Here is a 19,700-nt window from a genome sequence, read left to right as displayed (position 1 = left end):
CCTTTTTATTTAACTCTTAGCGTACCATGAAGCTTCTATAACTGTTTCTTACCGGCTCTAATTTTAGAAAACAAAGGCTTCAAATTCAAGAAAAACACCGAAGTTTGGAAGCTCTTATAGATCTTATGCCCAATCTGGAAATTATCGCAGTTACTATCCAGGAAGGCTCGGGAAGCGAAAGGTGAGATAAAAAAACAGAAACAGAAAAACGAATTGGCACTCTTGCACCCTAACATCATATGCCAACAACAACCAAAAAAGTCTAGCAAATTGATCTTATTGCGAGTTATTTATGGCGTAGCAAACTTTCTTATGCTTGCGATAAAACCAAACTTATCATATCTGACTAATCACGACAGGCTCATATAACCAAATTTGCATGAAGGCGTCATTTGGCCAAACCCGCATAATAACAAGTGTTCGATTACCAGTAACTAAGGAGAGTTGATATTTTGAACTTGGATTCAGATTACGATTAAAAGTATTTTCTTGCAAATTTAGACGCTACATCGCAAGTTGACTGAAAAGCGTGCGGGACTTAGGAAAATATACCACGAAAAGTTGAAGTCCCATCTCCTTTCCGCAACATGTTGCCGCAAATTGTAACATGGCTGTAATACACGCACTAACATTTCTATCTTACAATGCAGCTTTGTGGGGCGCAAAAGTGGATATGATGAAAATATACGTCAAACTGTGTCTTGTTTTTATGTCTTTCAGCTTGCCTACAGGGAAAATGAAAATTGATCAAGCACTGTTCAGTTTTGCAGATTGAATGCAAAAAATAAAATACATGAAACTTGTAGAGGCAAGAAGTTTCTCTGTGTCTACCTCTTGTACTCCGTTTACTGCTCTGCTTTTCTTTTTCACGCCGACTGATCATGTAAAGCTTCTTCATCTCTTACTAGTGGAACAATAGGTGATTACTCTAATATTAAATTGAACGTTTCCCCTCGTTTACGCGTTCTTTAGAATCACAAAATTTAAAATGGAAACCGAACTGTTTTCAGCAAACAAGAGATTATCACATAAGGGTGCAGTGTTCGTCACAATAACGAATGCCCCTTTTAGGTATTCTTAAAGCCCATGAATCACGTTGAAACTTACGACAATTATTTTACACCAAGAACAAATTATGTGCCGATTGCAGGGGAATTAAAATAGTCGCAGAAAAGTCGTTTTCACAGTTATAATGCAGTAAATGGGAACGAATCTTTAATGGCTCGAACGTTGGGAATGGGCAATTCCTTTTCTTTGTTTCGTCCCCTTGTGTAATCAGCGTAAGAAGCTTTTTAAAATAGCACCCAGAGGTCCCCTGTAGGCGCATAAATTAAAATGATACTGGCTAACATATACAAATAGGCAATATACTTTGCTTGACCAGTTCAAAAGGACTCCGAAATCTCATGTAGATTTAAATTAATTGATGCTGGCCAACTTGAAGTACAGATCAAAATTGAGTTTTATTATAAATTACCCCTGGTCTCCAGGGCAAATGACTACAAAGAGATTTATCGACCCATGGCAGTCACTTTAACTGTTAACACGTTAATAACAACAGTCCGTACTATTCGTTTTTATTTCTACTCAGCTGGTCGAACGTTCAAATCTGTACACTGATTCTATCAGTTTTAAACCATTTTCTCGGTGCCAAAAAGATTGAATATCTCTTGGTTTCGCTGCTTATTTCCATAACGTTTTATGGAACGTTTTAGGGCGAGTTACCAAGCCTGTAAGCCGGTAAGAGGAGATATACATGAGGCCAATAAGTGTGCAGATAATTCGTAAATACTTGACGACAATCAGTGAGATGAATAAGCTAAGGAAAATTGTGACGTACGCTGTTCGTATCTTTCAGTTTTCCTACATAGAAAATGAAAGTGATCCAGACCTGGAATGTTCTTGCAGCACCGACGCACACAAAGGAAACAAATTTTAATTTAAATGTGGAAAGCGTATTTGTAACTTATAGTTCGTTTGTACTTTCCTTTCTATCTTCCGTTTTGTTGTCGTTTGCGACATTTTCAGTAAAACGAACTAATCCTCTTTCTGCTACGACAACGGCGTTTCTGTTTACTTTACTATTTAACTTAATGTTCTGGCGCATCGTAGCACCTCACATAGATGATATGACATAAAACAGAGTATGCCCGTATCCCATTAGAATCAAACTTTTAATCATCTTTAGCCCGTGATTCGAAGAAGCAGATTGCAGATTGTCTGCGCCAGGGTGTTAAACAGTTTTGGTTTCAGAAAAAATATTTGCGCAGCGTCACTGTAAACGGAAACTTGTGTTTCGTGACCTGGTAATTGAGAGAATGTCATTAGACTTCTTCTCTTTGAAATATGACAATGTTTGGGGCTAACACGTGTCCAATAACCAATACCGTCACTCGTTAGTTTACTAAAATTCTTAACAAGCCGGTAATTATTCATTGTTGATTCTGTTTTACTGGTTCTTCAGTTGCACACCAGTTTTTCATAGGTAGGTAAATGTGCCTCCATTAAACATGTTTTTCTCCGGCAAACTTGGAAGCTTTCAGACTTAGTTTTAGTTAGAAATGAGAACCAGAAACAACCGGCCGATCGGAGAAACTGGGGCCCTGGGGCTGAGAGCAATAACTCTGGTAGCTCCAGGCGGGAGGACGCGGCCAGCTTAACTAAGCGCCAGCACTGATAAACCAGCGGGCTTACAGAGAATTCCTGGGATCGTATCAGACTTTGAGCCTATATTACTACTCATCTGGCCTTTGAATTTTGTTTAAAAGTTTGTAATTTTGAGTTAAACGTCCTGAACACCACAAGACAGATTTTTTGCGGTGTTGTTTAAGTCAGGACACACTGGTGCATGTTCTTCGCAGGATGATCCGCTGGACGCTGACATTGCAGACGCATCGTAGTAAGGTTGATCTTCATCCACCTGGTCCATGTCCAAATAAGGAGTGTCTCTTTGCATCCAGTCCTCTAGATCTTGGCACAGCTCGGTAAAGGTTGGTCGCGTGTCCGGATTATCTGCCCAGCAACGTGTTATCAAATGATAGCTGTGTTGAGAGAGAAACGAGAGAGACCATTTTAGAAACATTCTGTTCAAGTCTCGGAATCGCCCTCCGATACGAACTTCCCTTAATATCTTAGGTCCCGCAACTAGACTGGTAGAAACTACCCTTGGCTTAGTCCATGCGAATCGTAAGCTTTATTCTTTTCCCGGTCCAAAATATTGTTTTTCGGTTTAAAATTAAAGATTACACTTAGTTTACACTTCGACTTTCTCTCCGCAAAATAATGACTCAAAACTCATCAGGTAATTATATAAGTTACTCTTCTCTCCAACTTCAACAACAAAAATGACTCACAACTCCTCTGAGCAAGTATCTGGTCTTTCCATCCTGTATCCTCGTTTAAGTAGTCTCATAAGTTCTCTGTTTCTGATTCCAGGGTAAGGGAACCCTCCTGAAAAATGAATCAAGCTCACCTTTGATTGAGAAAAACTGAAATTATTGTGTATGTTTCATATTGCTTTATTTCCAGTCAAACTGGAGAACTGGACAGACCACGCAATAAAATTGACTATCTAGTAAAAAATGCTTATAACAAATTGACTTTTGTGAAGTTAAACAAAGTGTGACTGTTTCTAGTCATTCTAAAATGACTACATCTTAATCAGAGGGACTCTGTCTAAAGCTTTTTTCCCTTCAAGTTATTGCTAATGGTAATAGCCCTTTTTACGGTTAGTTTTTCTCTTTTGCATTACAATGTAATCCAACGTGCATGCGAGGCAATTTCGGGCTGAAACTACAAAATAGTGCGAAATTTCTTTACATACATGCTAGATTATATTTTATTGCAAACGAGAAAAGTTATCCGTGAAAAAGGCTTTTGTAGTAATATCAATACCTAATCGAGTTTGGTTGAGCCACGATTCATATTTTGAAGCTTTTTGACAAAGAAGTTGTCGCGATAAAACTGATAAACAACTGCGAGCTAGACCAGCAAGGTACGATTAGGTATTCAGTCGTAGCCAAATTCGACCAAATATTAGGTCTGGTACACGATATCGCAGAACACCAGGACAGAAGACATGGCCTCTACCCGTGACTACCCGAATTTGGATGCGGTAATTTGCCCAAAATATTATAGGGCAGTTAATTTCGTTGAGCCACGTTAAGCTAGAAGTAAATTATTGCTGGGCTGCTTCTGGTACAAAACAACGCAATTTTAATAACTTCTGACGCAGGCAGAGTAGCTTGAGTAGCTGACCACAGGCAGCTGATTCACAGATTTTTAGGTAGCTTCGTTGACTTGTGAAACGTTTAAAGAAATGAGCACTTTTCTCAACAACAATTTAAAAGGAAAACATACCCAGAGTCGCAATTTCCCAGAGTAAGACTCCATATGACCACCTAAATAAAAAATATTGGAAAAAATTGTTACAAACTATTTCAAAGATGGTAAATTGTAAGCTATTCCTGTAGCTCAATGGTTAGAGTGTCCAGATACAAGGTACGGTGTCAATAAGTTGAAAGAAGTCTTAGTTTTTGGTCCGAGCGGAATAAACCAAGACAGGATTTTATTTTGATTGTGTAAGCATCAGGTTTGTTGATGTGCGACTACCTCTCTCTGAGGAACGTAACTTAGAAATGATATGAGATTGAAACTTTCGAGGCCAAAATAGAGAGAAAGGTATGCAAAAACAATCTAAGCTTAAATTCGTTCACGATTTAAACTACTACATTTTAAGAAATTTAAATCAGAAAAGATTAGTTTTTCAGTTTGAAGATGCGCAGTGAGCATCCTCACAAAGTGAAGGGCGAGAAGTGCAATCAAGCGGAGCCCCATACTCATATAGGAAAGAAAAGGAAACCATGAACTGATTTTTTCATGTCTATCAGGGCTAACGGTATTGTTCGTGGGCGCGTGCGCACGACGACGGCGGAGTCGCGCAAGATGGCGGCCGTACTCCAGCAAATAGGTTGACAGAGACATGCAGTCTTGGTTTATAGCGTCCTTCTTTGATATTGGACATCCCTGTCATGGTCAATTGACACCTGTCAGAACAAGTCATTCGCTGACCAGTATCACGTGACCATATCGCGGGCTCAAGTTTAGAGCTCATCGAGGTCACGTTGTTGTTTGAAGTTGATCGCTGACCAAGTGCTGGTTTTCGATTAGATCGCGGCATCATATCAGGTTAACTTGTTGTAAACAGGGCCGTCTTGTTCGGAAGCCGGTTAACGCTAACCCACGATTAAAAGTTAACCGAAGTATAAATTTTCTTGTATGCAAATGTTTTTCACTGATTTTTTTTTGTGTTGTGAGATTATTCGAACTCAAAATAGAACGCCAAACAATATACAGAAAACTTCACCGCAAAGTTACAAAACTCAAGTCAAAATTCTCGCTTATTCTGGTTTAGCTTAATCGGGCTGAAAGATTCTCAAATACATGCAACGATAATATAAAAAAACAAAAATGTGAAACACACTAAAATATTAAAAAATGGAGCATTGAATCAAGCCTTTACATGTGAGTTAAAGGAGTGACGTCACGGTTTGCTCATCTTGAAAAGTTTAGCCTAAATGTTTCACGTTTGTCTTTTCTAATCCGTGTCAATCCTCTCCATCCTTGACCATCCTTGTTCCTTTTTTGTTTATTATTATCTCATTGGTGTTTTCTATCTTAGTAAACTACTATTTTCAGGCTTCCTTCAATTTGAAGATGATTTTGTACGTGGCCAAAATAACTCAAAATAACGTAACTGAGCTCCTTTAAAGGTAAAATTCAACTCACTTACACGTCACTTTTCACGGTGAAAACACCATCACTGATAGCTTCAGGTGACATCCACCGCACTGGAAGTCTCTTATGTTGACCCGTTCCACGATACACATTCTCTTTCATGGTGCTTCGAGCCAAACCAAAATCAGCCACTTTGACAAGTTTCGTTTCGCAGACCAAGACATTGCGAGCGGCCAGATCCCGATGAATAATATTCTTTCCTGACAAGTATCGCTAAGACAAGAAACATCGATTATCACTGTGGATGCCTACCCACTGTGCATTTACCCATGGTAAACATTCGAGTCTTTTAGAGAGTGATGGCGATAAGTTGATTAGGGCAAGGCCCCGTAGGGAGACTCGTGCACTTACAAAATCAAAAGGACGGGGATGCTCTCGGAAATTTTGAAAAGAACCGTTAAGAGGTACCAAGATCCTGTTTTGTTGGTGTAGCTTGAATTTTTTTAATCCCTGAGAGGTACCAGTTCTAAAAAAAACACATTAACTGACACTTTCATACTTTTTAATAGAGATAAAGATGATTGCTTCGAACACCTTCTACTTATAAAGTTGATTGTCAAATACTTTTTTCAGTTCAATACCCTAAATGTTACCACGAAAGCCTCCGGTATGGACCTTTTAACACTCTAAGAGTTACCAAAGCCGTTTTATTAACCCCTAAATGGTACGACGAGAATCCCTGTCCATTTTGCATGGGAGTCCCTTCCCTCGGGAGTTAATGTACGGGTAATCACAGGGTTTTGACGCTTGGCGTTTTACACCATTAAGAAAAGTCGGTCAAGTTGTAGTTGTCAATTTTTACTCACCATTCCCTGTGCTATTTGCCAGGAGAAGGACAACATGTCCTGAGAAGTCAGAGAATCGTGTTCATCTTCACCGTCATTTTGTTCTTGATCCTCGTTGGCCATCAAAGACTGAGCGCTGTTATTTCTTATGCCAATGTTGCTGTCAGTCCTCGAGAAAGAGACGTTAAGTTGGCCAGTGTCATTTCCACCAGTCTCATTCTGCTGTACGAGTTTAGGATATTAAAGATAACTCACTGATATCAGAGGAACTTGTGCAAGCGGCAGATCGAGAAAAGGAAATAGTGAAGAAGTCATGCGTTGTCCATGGAGCTCAGAATGTATTGACTCGTCAGACAGGTGACTGCCGTCATTACTAATGGCTGAGATTTCGTTTGTATCTTAAGGCAAGAGAGAATGAAGGGTGAGCGAGTGAATCTCCCATATAGGCCATTTTCCCCAAGGGAATTCCTCTCAAGCTATTTTTAGACATGGTACCTAGTGCCTCTGTGGATAATGTAACCACATGCGTTGTATGATCTCGTGAAGGATGAAAATGCGTGCTTAGTCGTTTGGGCTGTCCACGTGACGTAAAGCATTGTCTGTATCTAGACTCTCCTGGGATTTCACAAACCAAAAGGAATCTAAAAATAACTTCAGAGGGATACCTCGAGATTAAGGCTTATTTGGGGGATTAACTCATTTACCCTTTATGCTCTCTTGTTTGAGAGCAATACCATAGGAAACATTACTTACACTGCCTTCATTTTCCAGCTGACACAGTAATCTTGTTAGCGGAACTGACGGCGTGTTCTCTCGTACCTGCAGGTATGTTTCGACCCTAGCTTCAGAGTCTTTAACCTGAAAATAGGCCAAAAAATCGCGTTAATTAAAATCAAACTATTTCTATGTTACACTACACACGTATGCTACAACTTTTACCTTTGTTCTTCGTTCTCTCAGATAAGAAAGCAAGTCTCCTTTTGCTGCAAACTCCACAATGAGGAAATTTGCCGTGGACTTGGTACAACAGCCAATCAAACTCACGATGTTCTTGTGTGAACCAACTGCTTTCATCAGTTTAATCTCATCTAAGAAATCGCTTTTCTGCTCAGGACTAGGATCGTCTGAAAAGTTTAAGTGTAATTATAAGACCTTAAAAATGACATAGCAGCCGAAGCTTATCTAGCCTGCAAAAGCATCCGGTTCTTTCGGAGACAAGCGACAGCCGGAAATACATCTACGTTCTCAGGCTTAAGCTTCTCTCCATTACCATGATTTTAATGACTAGGAATATTGCCTGCCCCAAGGATGAGATGGTAGTCATCGCAGTTACTCAAACAGCGTTCTGCCAGGCAGCCTCCCCCTGACATTAATGGAAAGAAGTGCTGCGAGAATTAAATGACTTACCCAAGAACACAACATAATGACCCTGGCCAGGGCTGCAGGCCCATCGCACCAGACTAAAAGTTATATATTGCTATTTATATCAGTTATTACATTATTTCTGTCTTCGAGCATCAGGTATGTAAGGCGTTATTAAGCGTTAAAAGCCGCGCAAGTATTTCTATGAAGCTTATTTATTGAAAGCATTAAAGGAGCTACGTCATGGTTTGCGCATCTTGAAAAGCTTAGCCTAAATTTTTCAAATTCGTCGTTTGTAATCCGTGTTAACCTTCTCCATCCTTAACCATCTTTGTTCCCATATCGTTTAATATTATCGCTTAGGCGTTTCATTATCTTACTAAAGCATTATTTTTAGGTTTTCTCCAGTTTAAAATTAATTTTGTATGTGGCTAAGGGTTAACCCTTTACCCCCTAAGAGTGCAAATTGGCACACAAGGTCGTAACTTTGTGAATATTTGATAGATTTCTATGAATTTTTACCATGAAAATTGTCTTGCGAAGATCTGCTCATTGAAGTCATAAAATTTTGACCCCCTCCCATCCAAGACATGGTTGATCACCCCCAGAAGTTTTTAGTTCCTTTCTCGGGAAGCAAATGGAATGCAAGACTTGTTTCATATCAAGCTCTGCACTAAGAGCTGCTAAATAAGCTATACTTTAGGGGTATACCTAATATAGTAGAAGATTGATACATTTTTGAAGTCGTTCATTTTCCCATTTTAAAACAATTTCTCTCAAAATGTCTACCTGTGTCCTTCTTAAATGAGCTGATTAGTGGCTTTCAAATGGCATATTGTACCCAGGCAGAGTGCCTTTATTTGCCTATTTGGGAAAAACTGCCGTTCGCCTTAGGGGGTAAAGGGTTAAGGGTGACCCCGACATGGTACGTTTTTTGCAAGGAAGAAAAGTTCTTTCCTAGTCGGGTTGAATCAACATCCATTCCATAACTCTTTGTAACTTACCTTGCAGCACCTTCACCGCTACAGCTGTTGTAGATTTTAAACTTTTCTTCTTTGATGAAGGCATTTTCATGGTTCCTTTGTACACTTTTCCAAAGGCGCCCTGACCAAGCTCTTCAGATATAGTGACGTCATCGCTCTTTACCTCCCAGGCATCATCCGGGTCTTTTTGCTTTTGTAATTCGTTGTTGTTGTTGTTTTTACTGCAACATCAATTTTCAATGTTCAAAAAAATGTTCAAATGTTTTTTTTCGTGGTCAATAGGGTTAGCTACACCTAGCTAGCTCGAAGGCATGCCACTTAAACTGAAAGAAATAAATTCATCGACTAGACATAATAGGCTTAAAAATCCCAACTGGTGGAAGGCATACCAGTTGGCTATTTACAAGGATGACGGAGGGGTTGAACTTGGGTTTACCGAGAAAAAACTCCAGCTAAGTGGTCAGAGCAGGACTTGAACGCGATATTTCAAGTCCGGCGGCCAAACTACTCGGGCACGCCGAGAAGAGCTAAAATCCCAAAGAAAAGCATGTGCTGGAAATAATGTAATGCCTCGGAATAGTAATGTATGTATGTACTGTAATTAGAGCGAAAAAGCGATTGCATGGACGTGGTATGAGCATTGAGATAAATGAGAAGCATTGATGGTAAAGTTGTTTCTTGAGAGGAAGGGGGCGAAGTGCAAAATATTATTAAATATACCTAACATTAGCCCAGGGAGAGTCTTATTTCAGAAGGTCACCGTACGATATTTCAGTCATATTTGGAGAAGACAGAACGATTTATTATCGGTCGGAAAGGTAATTTGCGTTTCAATGGTTGGACTTAAGTCGAGATGGAATTTTGACCAACCTGCCAAGTGTTTAGGTTAGGCTATGTAAACGCGAAAAAAACATGTTTTATTTCTTTTAAAAAAGATATTTCTCAAGAATACGCATGAATCGAAAACGTGACAACCATGTTTACGGCTCTCATCTAAACACACTTATTGACCAATGAGAGCGCGCATAATAAGTTATTTTACAAAGAAAAATATAAACCTCTTTCTCCGTCTTTTCCAAATGTAACAAGGAACAGCTAGTCCAATGAACCCAACTGTCACGCCAGCACTAACAGATATAATGACGACGACCAGCATAGACAAGCTTTTTGCATCCTTGCTTTTAAGTTGAGTAGCACTGGGCGCCATTGAAGACATGGACTCATTTTGAAATCTGGTTATGTTGCTTTCCCCCGATACTTGAGAAGGAGCGACTGTTGGTGTGAAATTTTCTAAAGCAAAGGAAATGAAGTTTCTTTAATTGATAATCTCTTGGTACCTTTGGAAAGTGTTCTTTATCTATTTATTTAGAAACTTTGATCTACTATCATAACTCTGTTTTATTTTGAACCGAAAAAGAGTAAAGTCCTGACCAGAGAATGTTTGCGTTAGTGCTTATGAAATTGTTTCGGGGACACAATTATAATGGACGGAACTGCGACTGTGAGGGACGCTGAAACCGACGGTGAATTCAGGCTTACAAGTTAATTGTAAGTTGAGAAATGATGAGAGATCAGAAGCCATCTGCCTCGAAGCTAGTGACTTCTCCTGTCTTCTACTTTAAGTTTCATTTCGTCACTGGGTTGTTTTCTCATCATTACCTTTTCTAGAGTTGTAAGAAAGCTTGTATTAGTTATGGTCAGTAGGTCTACTAGGGGTTCGTCTTAGAGTACCTCTCTCTTTGTATTCGTCTAAGAGTTTCCAAAAGCGAATTTTTCACGTTGTGGGAGCAAAGTGTTAAACTGACATCGACAAACAAAATATATTTTTGCGATCGTGCGATGCTAGAAAGAATTGGCACTTATTCTTATGGAGTTTTTCTCAGGTTGTTTTCCAGCCGAGGGGGGGGGGGGGGGGACTGCCATTTATAAGGGACGGGGTTGCCCGTCGAAATTTTGAAAAGAACCCCTAAGAGGTACCGAGATCCTGTTTTGTGGGCGTGGATTGAAATTTTTTTCACCCCTAAGAGTACCAATTCTAAAATAACACGTTGTCTCCTGTCATCTTTGCTTTGGCTCAGTACTCTAAAAGGTCCTGCAAAAGCTCCCGCTGGGGACCTTTGCGGCTGAACACCCTAAGTCGTACCAAAACTGCTCTTTTAACACGTAAAAGGTACGACAAACAACCCGTTTTTTTTTATATGGGGGTCCCCCTCCACGGTTTTCTTTTCTTGGTAGCTCTTTGCGCCTGAAGAAGTGGTCTGTTTTCGGATTTAACTTACCTTCTGGAATAGTAGTGAAAAATAAAAGAAATCCTTTACTTTCTTCAACTTCATCTGTGTGAAATGTCAGCACAGCATAGTCGCCAGTAACAAGAGCTGTCTGTCCGGTTTTCTTTCCACAGTGTTTACCAAGGTTGAGGTTGTTCTCGTTATTAATCGAAGTAATCATCAAATAGTCAAATCTGCAAAGGTGCGTATCAACTTTAACTGCGTGTGTAAGAGCCTTGGTGAACCAATATGTTTAATTGTCAATGCCTGGAGTGATTGTTTATGCACATTGACTTCCATGGTAAATTACCATGGTTAGCTCCATGAGCAGGCAAGATGAACCGAATCCTACGCTGTGATTGGCTACTCGAGCGAGCAAGATAGCGCTATCTTGCCCGTTCGGGATTACCCTAAAGATAAAGCGTTTTTTCCATACAATAAATCCTTTATTGAACGAGCTTGCTCGGGTGGATATTGGCCTCGTTATTTTTTTGCATGTTTATGGACTTCACAAAAAGAGAACCCACCTAATATCAGCCATCTCGACCGAGCAAGCTTGAACTGCAACCCCCGCGGCGCCCGCAACAGGAAGGGATAAAATGCGATCTTCGCTGGCGATCAAATTTCCCGCGATCAGCGCATTCAAACGCCTTGTGTTTTCCTAGCTTGGTATCATCATGACTTACCTGCACTTAGTCTCAGGTTCCACGTCAAAATCCTGAAAAATAATGTTCAATCTTGTGCCTTGTAGAATAGGAATCACATAGAAACAGTCCGTGCCATTTTGATAGTTGTCTGGATAACCAGGACTTTTCAGAGTGTTGTTTACAACTTGGCCACAAGCTAATAAAACAACGTAACCTAGGTTAAACCCCTCTCTTTAATGATGAACATAAATATGAAATACAGTCGAATCCCCCGCAAACAAGCACCCAAAATTTTAAGCCTAGGTGGTCGCTTACGGGAGGTAATCGCTCACTAGAGCTTAGACCATATTAGGTCAAAATTTTGCCTCATTAGCATAGGTAACTGTAGAAACGTACGCCATGTTTCAAATGTTTTATTCACGAGAAAAGTCAATTCCGTCTCTTAAGTCTCTTCGATAATGTTACAACACCTTATTATCCAATTTACGCTCTATTACCTGTCAAGTGGTCAATAACGGGAAGTTAAAAACAACGACAATTTCAAACTGTTAGGACTAAAAGTGGTGACAGTCGCTTATGCGAGGTAGCTGCTTACAACAGGTTCCAAATATTGTGATTTGACTGGGAAACTTTTGGTATTTTGGAAAACTGGTCACTGAGGAGAGGTGGTCGCTTGAGAGAGGTGGTCGCAACCGGATCTCGAATGTAGTAACAAACGACCGACAATCGCATTATTATTAGCAGCACATATTATTGTGTTTACTTATTACAAATATATTGAATGAGTTTTTTGTAATATGTAAAGTTACCTCCAAATCGAGGACAACTGCAAAATAAAAGTTTGCCAAGGTAAAAAAAGAACAAAAGTATATTTTTTAGAAAAGGTGAAAAGAAGAAGGATTGTAGTGATTAATTAAACAACAAAACTTGAGAACTTTGAGTTAAACCAGGTTAAAATGCATCATCCGTGACTGTTGCCCCCGCATATTCACTCAGCCCCTGTTAAAACCAGTGGTGTTGAACTTACAAGAAACAATATTAAGACTAGAAGTCCATATGGAATCTAAAGAAAAAAGTTTGAAAGCATTATGAAATAAAATTTTACCGTTTTCTGGTTGCTGAGTAGTCGTTCTGTTCCCTGTTCAGTTTAAAACAGCCTGACATTAGAATTCAACATTAAAATACAACAGGAAAATACAACACGCTGCAGCTCATGCCAGACATAGGTCCGCAATGACCGACGGTTTTTATTTGGTAAAAATGCTATGGTTATGATTATTTACTTGAATATCATGGTAGCTTGATATGCTAGTGTGGGTAACGGATGTAAAGAAACGAAAGATGAGCAGCCTTATCACGATAAAGAATGCTTCTTCGATATTTTTATCAGAGCAACAAGGTTTTAGAAAAGGTTTTTGAGTTGAAATGTGTCAGACTGGGAGTCCAGTCCAAGGAACTATTTTCCTCGAGAAAGAGTCTATTCAGAAGTATGGTGCTTGATCACCTTTTTTCGTTCTCTGCTGTGGAGGTTCGTGCTTCGTACTTACCGATTTGAACAGCGGTGAAAACTAGCAGAAACCCTTTTAGTTGAAAGTTTTCGTCTGAGTGGAATCTTATCACGACATAACTTCCACTGACAAGAACTGTGTGCCCAGTCATTAGACCACAGTATACGCCATACTTGTAGCTTTGTTCATTAGAGATCATCAAATGGTCAAACCTAGAAAGCAGAGATAAAGGCATACGTTATGTTTTTTAAGTAGCTGAAAATTTCTTGAAGCCTCGTTTTTTTTTTAATTTGGGTCTTACTAATCCTCCTTGGAATGAATATATGTTCGTTGTAGAGCACCAATTAACTAAAAAGATCTCGGTCACGGTATTTTGAGCTGTTTTGGCGACGTACAAAATCACATTTAAATTGAAGAAAACTAGAGGGAAAATAGTAGTTTACTAAATAGAAAAACACCAAAACGATAATAATTTAAACCGCACAGAAACAAGGATGGTTAAGGATGGAGAAGATTGTCACAGATTGCAAACAAACTAGAAGGATTTAGCCTAAACTTTCCAAGATGCGCAAACCGTGGGTAAGTCTTTTAAGCCCTTCAGCATCTCAGGGTTTTTGTTGATTTCCATTGCTCCTGAATCTGAGCGTTTGAGTATCACTATCTCGTAAACTGAGGATCTTGTCAGTGTGATAGTTGTCTTGGTAGACGCATGTCTACCACATTACCTACTTTTACCTACCATATTTTGGGGCGTTGATATGCAAATTTTTGCGCTCCTACGCTGTGGCCGCGTGTGGTAGGCGCGGCGGCCTGATGGCTGGAGGGCTCGTCTCCGAATCGAGCGGTCCGGGTTCGAGCACGACCCGGGGGCATTGTGTTGTGTTCTTAGGCAAGGTACTTTACTCTCACAGTGCCTCTCTCCACCGAGGTGTATAAATGGGTACCGGGGTAACCCTGGGGGTAACCCTGTGATGGACTAGCGTCCCATCCAGAGGGGAGTAGAAATACTCCTAGCGCTTCATGCTACAGAAACCGCGATAAGCAAACAAACATACATACATACATACATACATTTTATTGTGTTTTAAAATTAAAAGTACAATTATAACATGCCCGCGGGTAGCTGAGCTAATCTAAGCTCCGGCCTGATGGGCCATTTGGCTCGTATACAGACTTAACCTACTTTGTGGAGTAGGAAATCTGAAGACTGTTATTTACCTGCATGACGGACCACCCTCTATGTAAAAATCCTTAAATGTAATGTTCATGTCCATATCACGTGGAATAGGAATCACATAGAAACAGTCTGTGTTGTTTGGATAGTCGTTTGGATATCCAGGGCTTTTTAGTGTGTTGTCAACTACTTTGCCACAAACTGTAAAAGGAAAACTCATTTTAAAATCTGACTCGCGCAGTTAAAGAATACAAACGGTACAGGACACTGAATCGCCCGAGCACAGCGGTTCACTCTACTCAACAAAGCCAAAAACAAAAACAACAACAACAACAACAGCAACAACAACAATACAACAATAAAGAACGTTAACTAAAACAGTTATTTGTAACATGCAGACAAGAAAAAGGACAAAAGAAAAATTATAATATCACTCGAAACCTTTAAATTGGGAAGTAACTGCCCAGAATGCCGTCAATAGAAAGCTCTCTGTTCTAGTTTCCGTCGGTATTATGTTGCCAAATTTCACTAAATGTACAAATAAATTGGACAAAAAAGAGTCAAAAACTACGTAAAATGAAACATTCAACGAATTTTGGGAAGTGGATTATAGTTCCTAAAATTCCATTTTATGACAATGTCAAGAAGTTGCTATGATTATGGTCAAATTGGAAATCATTATCATTATCTTTTTCAGTCATTAATCTTTTTCTTTTCAGTTGATATTTCTTTGCATTTACCACTTTTGGCATATATTTCTTTCTATTGCAGGATAACACCGCCAATTTGTAGCAAGTTCTTGGCCATAGTTTTTCAAAACTCGACCGTATCATTTGGGGGAACACGGTTACCTTAAACGCACTTGTAAAGATAATGGAGGAAATGTTTGAAAATATTTTCTACGAAATAAGGAAAGCAAAAATAAAATGTATTTCACTTACCTTGGGTATTCGCTTGGCTTGACATAAAGATCCGTGTACACAGCCACAAGATACCGAGAATGACTGGGAACATTTTGTTCTTCTGGGCAGTGCCGTTGAAATTGGCTGAAACAAGATTGATGTTAAATTCACTTGATAATTAAGTTATTTTTAGTTCGTATTTTTAGTTCGTTCAAACCATTTACTGTGTTAAGTTATTTTTGTTTATCAGTACATAAATTAGTGCGCCTCATGACTGAGATATTAATGCAAATAACAAAGGAATTCATTAATTCTATAACATCTGTGATGGCTGGCGGCGTTGTTTGTGGGTTTCTCCTCTGAACACGCGAACTTAGTGTTCTGAACCTCTTTTAATAGAGTCATAATAATTCTCATCATTTCTTCAACAAGCGATTGTGATCTAGAAATCACGCATTATTTGCCCTTCGGTTGATATATAGGAGGGTGAAATAAGCCAACTTGAGTGACACCATAAAAAAATTGATACATAAAGCAGACTGAACATAATTGCCTACGACTCACATATCAATTACCATAGATTTCAAAAATTAAATACCTCAAAACTAAAGAAATAACGATATAGCAGAAATATCAAGTTAACAACGTGTAAAGCCATATTGCTTTATGAATTAGGTCTGAAAAAGAATTTTATCCATCTGTTATCGACCAAAAACAAGAAGTTGTAAACTTTAACCAAACTGACAGTGTTATAACTAATTTTATTTTTTATCTGAGTTTGAAAGTTTGTAGCTGATAAGTTTTGCTTCTTTGTTCTTTTGTACTCATGCCTTCGTTCTTACAACATGTGATGAGGGTAACTAAAGGTTTTTGTCCATCTCAAAATTATTACCCGCGGAAATTTTTTCCGCTTTTTGATAATGAAAGAATATTAATTACGACTATGCACTTTTTGGCTTCCTGTGTGAGTGCCATTAGCCTAAACAGTAAGGCGAATATCTCAGCTCTGGTCCTTCAATCTTTCCCACACACACGTCAGGGTCACTCGACGAAAAATTTGTTTCAACAAATCACATTTTTCTTTATGATAGACACTTGCGGTTGTATTTTTAAATTTTAATGAAAGGCCTTTGAATGGGAATCGAGTTTAGTCCTGCTACTATTCCGCCATTTTTTGCTTTTTCTTTTAAGGAACATGTAAGTACCTTAATCTTTATAAAATATTGTATTCTACTGTACGTACGTAGCGTAACAATGACTCGATTCGATCAAAGGAGATTTTTTTTTCCATAAGTCTGGGGTTCTTTCGATACACGTTGATGTTAAGTCCTCAATAACGTTTCATAAGTTGAATAATTTGTTTATAAGTTGAATAATCGTTTTACGACATTTTGGCTCGGGCATGCGCAGGGTCAGGTTTTGGTTAGATAAGTTTGTAATTTGATTTATCGAGTTTACACTTAATTTTGAACTCTGTGAGAATACTATACTGCCTTTACTGAGTCATGTGGCGGATTTTCTAGCCATAGGTTATGACTTTGCTGAATCAATTATTTGTTTTTCCTTGTTGGGACTGATGAATAAGGCAAAATATGCGTGCGGGGATATTGGTTCTGCCAACGTATTATCATAATTAAGGAGAGATCAAGAGATTATCTTGCAACACCAATACTACTGTAACAAATGTGCTTTTGAATTTTATGCTTTCTATAATCTTGGACTTCCACCAGCTGCATCCAGGATAACTATATCAGTTTGTTTGATAACAGCTCCACCGACCTGCCCACGCGAATTTAATGTAAAGTTCCTTTAACGATGTTGGCCTTTCAAGCCATAAACTTTAACTTACCTTTTAAGCAGCACTTTATCTAACTGCAGGTGAAATATAATCCGTTTTTCTCGAGGTTTTGTCCCTTGCAAAAGTCTTCAGTTTTTGTGCTTTCTAACTAACCAGGTTGCGGTTATTTCGTGGTTTCTTAACAGTTAGGTAAGCAAAAATTAAAATAAGACAAAAGTAAACAAAATGTGCGTTGTTCTTTACAGAGAAAGAGTGTGCGAGGTTCGATTTATTCAGGGAGGATGACTTCAGGTAAATTTTTGATTGCCTTGTCGTATAAGTGTCCTCAATGTACACATTTAAAAAACAAAAATATAAACAGAGAAAACAAATTGAATTGTGGTTTCCCTTAAATGGCTCGTTGCATGTCGAGAAACTGTGCTAGCTGATCGAAGAATCATATTAAATGTTCATGGCGGAGTACTTTTCGGTGCTCAATGCCATCTTGCTCAAAACTGTGTTGCCTCTTCTTTTTCCAAATAAAAGAAGTACATTTGAATCTGGTTTCTACTCCCGTTGAATATATTTTTGCCGTGCAGTTCACTTTAATTTAAACAGGCACTTATTTTTTTTTCTTTGTTTGACAAATAAGTTAAACACTTGAATGTTGTGATGGTTCCACGCTCAGTTTACTCTATGTTCAAATATTAATTTTCTTTCTGAGTTAAAGACGGTTTATATAAAAAAGCTTTATGCGTTTCTTAAATGTAATTTACAGGTGTGGTTTACAAGTCTGTGCGAGTGAGTTCAGGAACGTCAGAAACTGTTGTCGTTCTACTTTTTCCGTTTGAATGAAAGGAAAAAAAAAAATGTAGAGAAGATTGTAGGTCCCGAGAAGCAACGTCAGTTATAAAGTCAGTTCTTAAACTTGCGTTTGCTTAGTAACTGTTAGTCAACCACGTTCCTGATGTAGAAGTGAATATATGAAAGATGATATATTTGAACTATCGCAGTTATATACACAACTTAAGCAGCTGTGAAATTAAAGCCTGAAAAAAATTCAGGCTTTAACGGGATTCGAACCCATGACCTCTGCGATAGCGCTGCAGTGTTCTACCAGCTAAGCTGTCAAGCCAGTTGGGAGCTTGTCACATTGTGAGTTCGTAATATACCCGTAGATGACGAAGAATAGAAAGGAATATATGAAAGAGCATATAGTTGAACTGCGGAGAAAGATATGAAGACTGATCATCGCAGTTATACACATAACTTAGGCAGTTGTGACATTAAAGCCTAAAAAAAATTCAGGCCTGAACGGGATTCGAATCCATGACCCCTGCGATACCGGTGCAGTGCTCTACCAACTGAGCTGTCAAACCATCTGGGAGCTGGTCACTTTGTGAGTTCGTAATATAGCCGTAGATAGCGTTTCAAGATTTAATGTCACAACTGTTTAAGTTGTGCATATAACAGCAATGATAACCATCTCTTCACGTTCCTGATGTTTAAAGTTTAGAACAAGAAACATTTTTATCGGCCAGTATATAATTTTCTGTGACTTATCCTGCACGTTAGACAGTATTCAATATGATTTCGATAAAATAAGTCACAGACAAGCCACAAAAAATAGGTTTATAACGGTACGTATAAAAGCTTAAGTAAACACACAAACCTGCCACGAGAAAATATTGTGAATTATACAGTCTGCCAGGTAAAAATCGTGCTAACCATCTCTTGATCCACTGACTTTTTACGACCTCATATGGTTTTTTAGATTTATAAATTCCTTTTCGTGAGTATTTAATGCCGTCTCCAGTGAGAAAAGTTGCCTGACTACAATACCTTTCATGTTAACTCACATTTGATGTCAGGACAGAACAGTTTTTCCTGCCGCCTGCTGAATTCTGATTGGCTACCGTTTTTTCAGCTGCGTCACTGAGTATTTTAGTAGTAGGTAAGTGTAGCAAGTGTCATTTTTAGAGCTGACATAAAACAAATTTGTGGGAGTCACTTGACAGGTTCATTTACATGATGTCACAGTCACATGTGATTTCTTATTTATTTGATGTAACGAAATGTTAAGGCAACAACGCAAGATTCACGCCAATATTCTTTTACGGGGGTCAGTGATCGAGAAAAGCAAAAGGAACTTTGTGCTTGTCAGGTTTATGAAAATTGGTGACACGCTTTTAGGAATGATTTTGAATTGTTCTTTTTGATGTAATTTTAAGTGTCCGGCATTGTCAGAGAAAATCGGGCAGGACCAAAAGAACGAGATCGGCCGTTTTTCACAGTATAAAAGCTATCCGAAGAGATTAACAACCATGACATTTGCCGAGGTAGGCGTTCGTTTTCCTTCGAGATATCACCTATTCAAGATTTTGGCCTCTCAAGCGGTCTAAAATGGCCGAAATTTCGGGCAACTTTAGGTGAGCTTAAAAGATACTTCGTGCAAATTCCAGAAACTCTTATTTTCTTATTTTTGTGATAGTATTTTGC

General features: G+C 38.8%; 1 protein-coding gene across 1 annotated transcript; it reads right to left on the bottom strand.

The window, feature by feature from the left end:
* Positions 1-1,523: 1,523 nt before the first annotated feature.
* LOC145463217 (uncharacterized) lies at positions 1,524-19,211 on the bottom strand. Its single transcript, XM_081446953.1, has 16 exons — positions 18,874-19,211; positions 15,464-15,568; positions 14,567-14,723; positions 13,388-13,560; positions 12,946-12,978; positions 11,880-12,036; positions 11,206-11,387; positions 9,985-10,216; positions 8,948-9,147; positions 7,521-7,705; positions 7,335-7,439; positions 6,603-6,800; positions 5,792-6,009; positions 4,360-4,400; positions 3,354-3,450; positions 1,524-3,041 (listed from the first exon to the last, which is right to left on the bottom strand). Exons 2-16 carry the CDS (start codon positions 15,534-15,536, stop codon positions 2,783-2,785), a joined length of 2,310 nt encoding a protein of 769 aa, XP_081303079.1. The 5' UTR covers positions 15,537-15,568; positions 18,874-19,211; the 3' UTR covers positions 1,524-2,782.
* Positions 19,212-19,700: the final 489 nt, after the last annotated feature.

This window comes from Orbicella franksi, chromosome 12 (assembly GCF_964199315.1).
Source record: "Orbicella franksi chromosome 12, jaOrbFran1.1, whole genome shotgun sequence".
NCBI classification, from domain to species: domain Eukaryota; kingdom Metazoa; phylum Cnidaria; class Anthozoa; order Scleractinia; family Merulinidae; genus Orbicella; species Orbicella franksi.
Note: the sequence above shows the minus strand (reverse complement) of the source record. Positions and strands in the feature narration are given on the sequence as shown.

Coding starts and splice junctions, on each gene's coding strand:
- LOC145463217 (XM_081446953.1), bottom strand. CDS start 15,536: ATGTTCCCAGTCATTCTCGGTATCTTGTGGCTGTGTACACGGATCTTT. Junction 14,724..15,463: donor AAGCCAAGCGAATACCCAAG/GTAAGTGAAATA, acceptor TTCCTTTTACAG/TTTGTGGCAAAGTAGTTGAC. Junction 6,010..6,602: donor GGCAAATAGCACAGGGAATG/GTGAGTAAAAAT, acceptor TTCTTGTCTTAG/CGATACTTGTCAGGAAAGAA.